This window comes from Tarenaya hassleriana, unplaced genomic scaffold (assembly GCF_000463585.1).
Source record: "Tarenaya hassleriana unplaced genomic scaffold, ASM46358v1 Cleome58, whole genome shotgun sequence".
Taxonomy (NCBI): domain Eukaryota; kingdom Viridiplantae; phylum Streptophyta; class Magnoliopsida; order Brassicales; family Cleomaceae; genus Tarenaya; species Tarenaya hassleriana.
The window spans coordinates 682,826-690,019 of NW_010968329.1; the positions used below are offsets into that span (position 1 = coordinate 682,826).

The window sequence follows — 7,194 nt, forward strand, 5'->3', positions numbered from 1 at the left end:
GAATGCACACGCTCAACCAAAGGACTATATCTGACACAAAGGAGGTATATTCTAGATCTTCTCCAGCGGCTAAACATGCACCAAGCTAAACCAGTCTCTACTCCGATGGCGTCGACTTCGTCCCAGACCTTAACTGCCGGCTTACCATTAGAGGATCCCACCGAATATCGGAATGTTGTCGGGAGCTTACAATATCTTCAATTCACTAAGCCGGACATCGCCTTTGCAGTGAATAAGCTATCACAATTCATGCATCCCCCATGCCGACCACTGGCAATCCGTTAAAAGGGTCCTTCATTACCTTGTTGGCTCGCCCTCTCTCGGAGTCTTCATGTTAACTGTCAACTCTCTCACACTTTGAGCCTACTCCGATGCAGATTGGGGAGGCAACCGCGATGATTTCACCTCCACAAGTGCCCACATTATGTACCTAGGTAACCACCCGATCTCATGGTCTTCAAAGAAGCAACGTATTGCAGTTCGAGCTTTCACGAAATCCGAGTACAAATCTGTGGCCTCTACAGCTGCCGAAGTTAGGTGGCTCACTTCATTTCTCACTGAACTTGGTATCAAGCTTCCCTCGGCACCGGTTATTCTTTGTGACAACGTGGGTGCGACATATTTATGTGCAAACCTCGTTTTTCACTCACGTATGAAGCATGTCGCCATAGATTATCACTTTATCCGCAGTTTAGTTCAAGATGGCTACCTCCATGTCTCCCATGTCTCTTCACATGATCAACTAGCGGATGGGCTGACAAAACCGCTTCTTCGAGCTCGTTTTGATCTTCTCCGGCACAAGATTAGTCTCGCACACGAGCCTCATCTTGCGGGGGCATAAAGGAATGATAGTTTCCTAATATGATTCGCTCTATCAAATCCATTGTTTTGTGTAAATTAGTTTCTTCATTTGTTGCACATACTCTTGTATTTATATCTTATATATTTCATTATGCAATATATGAGAGAACATTTTTCCAAACTGTTGTTTATAGTTACTCATCTTAAAAAATGGAACTCCATAATATAAAATAAGACAAAATAATAAATGGATCTTGATCCCAATGAAATACTGGTTGATTTCGGTTTCACACGGACAAAAACACATAGAAAAGCTCAATAAAACCAAGACGGAGAGACAAAGTTGCATTTATTTTGTCCTAATTTTGCCTCATTTTTTAATTGAAAATTTGTTTATTTTAATTACTATATTTGAGTCATTTTACATTTTTGGATATTTTAATAATTTTACACCAAATGAGGTTTATCATATGCTAAGTAGATTGGGCAGTTTTTTTTAGATGCATCTGAAAAATCCTTGCGACCCATTTGATTATTTCGTGTGATTTTCCCTCATGAATGCGCCCCCAGGCGATTTTGCATAGTTTTTTTTTTTTTTTTTAATGAAAACTGTTACATTATCCCAGAAGACTGTACACGTGTGAAGAAGAGAGGTAGATCCAAGGCACATCCCCGGAATTTACTTGTGTCGCAAGATTTCATGAGCCATGGCAAAACTTCATCCATTTGATCAAGGACTGATTGTTAACCATCAAGGCCGACTGCATGCTTCTCTATCTCAAACTCTCACGATTTATTTCAATAAAATAATAATCATCATCAACCAAGAACCGCTTTGGAATGGCCAGTGTTACCTTGCCATGCCAAGCAAGCAACTCTAAACTTAACCTCTCCAGATGTCCAGTGTAATCTTGAAACCCACCATCATCTGCCAAATAGAGCAGTGTAGTTTCAGGAACTAGAGTTAAATTTCTTTAGAGACAAACGAGGTTGTAGAAATAAGAATTAACTAGCAACCAGGATTCAAAAAGAGATGTTTTGATACATTTAACGCGCAAGATTGGCATAATCATCACCTTAGGAAGAGGAAGGCGGGGAAGTCTGGGAATGGGTAGCAGAGGCGGAGGAAGTGCCAGCTGCCGACGAATTGAGAGCTGAAGCAACAGCCTCGGGAGAAAATATCCGAGCTTTCTTGAGGATTTCGGCAACGGCCCAATGCTTACGCTTGCTCAATGGCCTCGAAGGATCCAATTTCACCTGCATTTTTAACCATCCCGGTGGCCTTGAAGAGCTTTCTCACCCAAATCCAAGTAAGAGACTACACATTTGTAATGCTTATTCCTTTGTGGCATAAAAACACAAACGTCTGATAGCAGGGCATAGATGAAAAATACATAAAGCATCATCCTAGATTCTGACAGAATATAAAATTCGGGATTTCCTCCAATTGACATCGAATTTTGAAGATTAAAATTGATAAAATGCTGACAGGTTGTATTAAATTGAACAAGTAATTCACAAACTTCCCTTAATGTCTAGAAAGTTTCAAACATTTTACCGTATGTATAGAATCTGTCCTTCCTGGGCATTTCAATGTTCATCACATAATAACCAAAACAAAAACTGTAAAGAACGTTAAGGGGACAAAAGCATTGAGTCTGTTCTCTAAATTGTTTTTTTTTTTTTTTTTTTTTGCCCAAGTAAACTGATTCGAGACTTCTACAGAGATCTAAATGAAGAGGAGATTTACTCGATCGCCGATGTTGCAGAGATTGTTTTCGTCGTGAGCCATGAACTTGGAAGTGCGCTTGACGTAGCGGTTATAGACCCTGTGGTGGAAGAGCCTATCGACGGCGACCACCACCGACTTCTGCATCTTGTTCGACACCACAGTTCCTACCACCGGCTTCATTTTCCGGCGAAGAACCCTAGAAAATCGCGAACTAAGCTCTGGAGAGAGATTGATCGGAGAGAACACTTGAGTTCTTCCCGTCTAGGGTTTTTCATTCTCCTGGGTTTTGGGGTAAACGACGGCAGGCTTATCATTTAGCTTCCCTGAAACTTTTTATCTCCATATTTGTCCCCCAAACATTATTCTATATCATATTTCACCCCAAAGTTTATTTTGTATCAACTTGACCCAAAACTTCTAAAATGAACGAGGAAAAGATCTCAAAACTGAAACCATTAGAGCCCACTCATCATCATCACCACCAGAACGAGAAAAGAGCAAATGGGTGTTGGAGGTTGCAGAAATTAAGCATATTAAAAGTATATAAACGGATTTTCAGATACTGAAAAAACATCTTAAGAATCTCTGAAACAACAACTGTAATGATAAAACATCAGATGAGAGAGATCTTAGAGATCGTAAACAGAGAGGATCTGAGTGAATCCAACATTCTTCCTCAGGGACTTGGCGACATCCACAGCGTCCACTCTGTCCCCTTCCACTATCACTCTCTCCCGATCTTCTCCCGCCAAACGCACTGACGTCACTCCTGCTCCGCATTTTTCTCTTTCTGATTAATTTTTTCCTGAAATCATGTGTTTGAGTTTGGGAAGATATATATTACCGTATGCTTTTGCCGCAGTCTTGAGAGCCAGGGTCCTGCATCTCTCGCACCTCATGTGCACCTTCATCACTATAACCTGCTTAACAATTTCGATACCCATTTCCAGATTCACATATCATATGTGCGCGTGTGTGTGTCTGTGTGTAAAATGCTCATAGCCTTCAAATACCCATCTTCAGATTCACAAATCATATCATTGTAAACAAAACCTGATGTATGTATGTATGCATGTATGTAAGTATGCATGTATCCTGGTACCTTTGCCATTATTGCCTTGCACTTGTTGAAGAAAAGGAGAAGCTTTTGAAGAGTTTCAGAAAACAAAAAACTGTGTTTTGTAATGAATGGCGATTTCATGAGAGGGAGGTTCCGTTTATGAAGAAGAGAGAAACCATGGGAACGTGAAAATGCACATCAGAAGACATCAGAGAGGTACAGTGAAAGACACCAAAAAACATTACATAGTTTCCACTTATGTCATAAAGATTCGTCCCCAAAGGGATATAAATAGAAAGTCTACGCTTTGTTGCCATTACTGCTATGTATATAGTGTGGTCCCATTGCTAAGTCGATCTTCTTTTACTCAGTTTGAAGAATTACAAGACATAAGGGGAATGGTCTGAAGGAGTTTTGTTTCAAATGGGTATGTCTAATCCCATGCATACATGGGCATTTGGAAAAAGTTTAAAGAAATTAGGTAAGAATCTTCGGGTAGAGGTGGGCGTGAAAACCCTATACCCGTGGGTTTGCGGGTACTCGGTAACGAACGAGAGGCCGAGCATGCACGGGTGGGATGAGATGAGAAACCTAGGTACTCCAACGTGCAAAATGACGTTTTATATATGGCGTGTTTTAGAGTAATTACACTAATATATGTCTATTTTTGTCCAAAATTATCATTAATCTCTAAATGAACAAGTTGTATCAATAAAAATTTACAGATTTTCGTGGGTTCGGATGCTCATAGACCAACCATCAACTGCAGGTACCCGAATCTCCAGAAGTCGAGATCGAGATACTTCGTTCATGGAGACGGGGCCAAGGCCCAGTACCCCAAAAATCTTGGGAACCCGACCGAAACCGAAGCAAATCCAACACTTAAAACGTAAGTCATGTAAACAATCTCCTTGTACGATTCTTGATTGCTCGTGTCTAAACCAAAGAAACTAGTAAATGCAGAATCAGAATGGAAAATTTGCTTACAACCAGAGGGAAAACCGAACAAATGGCTTAGAGATTTGAAAAATAGGAGGATTATGATAACAGAACACATGAGAGAATGCATCATCAAATCCGCAGAATTAAGCCCTTTTAAAACCATATTCATATACCCATTGCCTATGCCTGTAATCTGAACAGCATCATGTTATAAGGGTCTCAGAAATCTGAAGCTCAATTAGCATCTCTGCCTTGCGTCATAACCAAACGATTCCTTGGCCAACAAGAAAACGAACCAACATACATCCGAACGACCAAAACAGGGTAGAAATGCAGATCATTGGAGACCTTACTGACGAATTAGACTGTCGATATCCGATCCAACTTCCGCAATCTTTGTCTCCTTTGAAGCTTTTGCAGCTTTCGCAATGTTCCCGACGTCGAAATCTAACGCTATTTTCTTCACGAGACCTTCGAGCATCTGTCAGCAGCAGAAATTACTTATTACCGAATACCACGAAATTTAAACGAGAAGAAACTGTTTGTTTCTCAGAATTTAAACGAGAACTAACCAGTGACCCAATGGCTACCAAAGCTCGGAACTTGGAATCAGCGTCTGCAGCTTCCTCTTCCACAATCTGTTCCATCGTTTTCTTGGTTTTCAGTGAAATGAAAACTAGGGCAAAGATGCAGATACTAGATAAAATAAAACAATGGAAATGGGCTTTATCTCGAAAATTATCTAATCTACAATGAGCAATGCAAGAAATTATTTGGGCAAATCAAAGTCAGTTTGCTGTTCGATATGCAGTTCAAGAGACAACAAATAGGGTGGCCGTTTCGGGTTTTGGTTTAGGTTCCGTTTGGGTAAGTTAGGGTGGCCATTTCAGGTTTAGAAAAACATACCCATTCAGTATTTCTATCGGGTTTGGTTCAGTTCGGTTTTTATTGAAAAATCTACAGATTTTTCGGTTATTTTTATATTTGGTTATAACTTAGGTTCGGTTTGTATGGTTTTAGGGAAAAAAAAATACACATTCGGCTTTTATATTGAATTCAGTTCGGATCTGTTTAGTTTTTCATTAACCCGAAACAAAATAGTCAGATGCATCATGCATGCACGGTGGGAAAATGACACATTTACGCGCACCTGCATCGCTGCTGAAAGGACTTGAGCTTGACCCTCTTCATCCTTCTTCTCGATTAGTAGTACCGCATAACTGAGAAGACACGATAAGAAAAGTATAGATCACAATGCTTTGATGATTCTGTAGTCGGGAAAACCTCAACAGAAACCCCGAGCCCGCGCATTACGCATTGCATTTCTCGAATAATTTATACATAGTGAATGCATTTATCTATTTTCAAGAAGCGAGACTTACTTGAGTAACAAAGTCGAATAAGCTAATAGAAGATTCCTATTCGGAGAAGAATAACAATTCGCAAAGGCGTCGAGAATCTGCAAAATCGGCAGAACATTAAACAGATGAGTAACCAGAATCAAGTTTTGGTTCCTAGGTGGTTCTCACATAATAAAACTGTTCTGAACCGAATAACATATAGTTCTAATTTGGTACAAATTTTTTAAAACTAAATAAACAGTTCTTAACCGAACCGCTAAAAACCGAAAAACTTGAAATGCCCACCCCTGAGTATGAACTGAAAAAGTACTTACTTGACTATGATGCCCCTGGAGCCAGTTGTGAAACGACAAATTCTTGAAGAGGTTGACAATGACACGAACACAGGTCAAAAGATTTGCAGGAAGAACAGGATCCTCCGTAACTTTCTTGATCGTACCCAAAAGCAGGTCTGCGTAATTTAAGAGCGAAGATGGAAGTTAACGTATAATACTAGAAGAAAACAACCCTTGTAAATAAACTTTCGTTTTATTTAGATACATTGACTACAGAGAATATGTTGCATTTAGTTGGAAGGAAAATGAAACCCGATACCCGAGGGTTTGCTCGGCAGCCACGAGGCTGAGCATGGGTGGGGCGAGACGAGGAGCCTGACCGCAGGCTCGGGTTTGGGTTTTGCCATCATTTCATGGGCTTGAAAATGACAGCTATACTACAATAATATCTATTGAATTTATCATTATACCCCTGACGGTCAAGAAAAAATTGCAGGTTTTCACGGGTTCAGGTACCAGCTGAGACCGAGATACTTTGGTCATAAAACCCATGGGGGCGAGACCGAGGCCGGATACCCGACCCATGCCCACCCATAAACTGCAACCGGATTTGAGACAGAAGCTTCAAGGATAATTGTTACCAAATAGAAAGATTAATACCGTTGTTTTCTGCATGCTTGATAAGTAGACTTGCCCCATGAGGATGCAAAACGATCATCCTGACTAGATCGATAGCTGCACATTAAAAAAAAAAAGACAACTAGTATAAAGCTTTATAGGTTGATAGTTCAAAAATTAAATTGTCAAGAAACAAAGTAGTAGCAAAAAAACACGTAAACAATATGAAATACTGGAATCTAAGTGCCTAGTCCTATCTTTATTCAAAGAAGAAGCAAAAATAAATCAAAAGAAACGTGGAATAATAACATTTATTTAATATATATATATATATATATATATATATATAAATATATATCACAAATTACATCTATATCTATATATTACACACATTACAAAAAAAAC

General features: G+C 39.6%; 3 protein-coding genes across 3 annotated transcripts in view; all 3 read right to left on the reverse strand.

Annotated features, from left to right (window-relative positions):
• Positions 1-1,385: 1,385 nt before the first annotated feature.
• LOC104798808 (30S ribosomal protein S17-like) lies at positions 1,386-2,817 on the reverse strand. The gene is made up of 3 exons (XM_010521013.1): positions 2,552-2,817; positions 1,878-2,058; positions 1,386-1,729 (listed from the first exon to the last, which is right to left on the reverse strand). The coding sequence occupies exons 1-2, from the start codon at positions 2,711-2,713 to the stop codon at positions 1,879-1,881; spliced, it is 342 nt and encodes a 113-aa protein (XP_010519315.1). The 5' UTR covers positions 2,714-2,817; the 3' UTR covers positions 1,386-1,729; position 1,878.
• A 276-nt stretch (positions 2,818-3,093) lies between these two features.
• LOC104798810 lies at positions 3,094-3,801 on the reverse strand. The gene is made up of 3 exons (XM_010521014.2): positions 3,636-3,801; positions 3,378-3,453; positions 3,094-3,302 (listed from the first exon to the last, which is right to left on the reverse strand). The coding sequence occupies exons 1-3, from the start codon at positions 3,732-3,734 to the stop codon at positions 3,163-3,165; spliced, it is 315 nt and encodes a 104-aa protein (XP_010519316.1). The 5' UTR covers positions 3,735-3,801; the 3' UTR covers positions 3,094-3,162.
• Positions 3,802-4,657: 856 nt separating this feature from the next.
• Positions 4,658-7,194, reverse strand: part of LOC104798811 (phospholipase A-2-activating protein) — an 8,748-nt gene continuing 6,211 nt past the window's right edge. Inside the window, exons 17-22 of the mRNA XM_010521015.2 lie at positions 6,832-6,906; positions 6,211-6,347; positions 5,918-5,994; positions 5,686-5,755; positions 5,108-5,173; positions 4,658-5,016 (exon numbers count right to left, since the gene is read on the reverse strand). Coding sequence (XP_010519317.1) covers positions 4,885-5,016; positions 5,108-5,173; positions 5,686-5,755; positions 5,918-5,994; positions 6,211-6,347; positions 6,832-6,906 — 557 coding nt within the window. The 3' untranslated portion in view covers positions 4,658-4,884. The remainder of the gene's footprint in view (positions 5,017-5,107; positions 5,174-5,685; positions 5,756-5,917; positions 5,995-6,210; positions 6,348-6,831; positions 6,907-7,194) is intronic.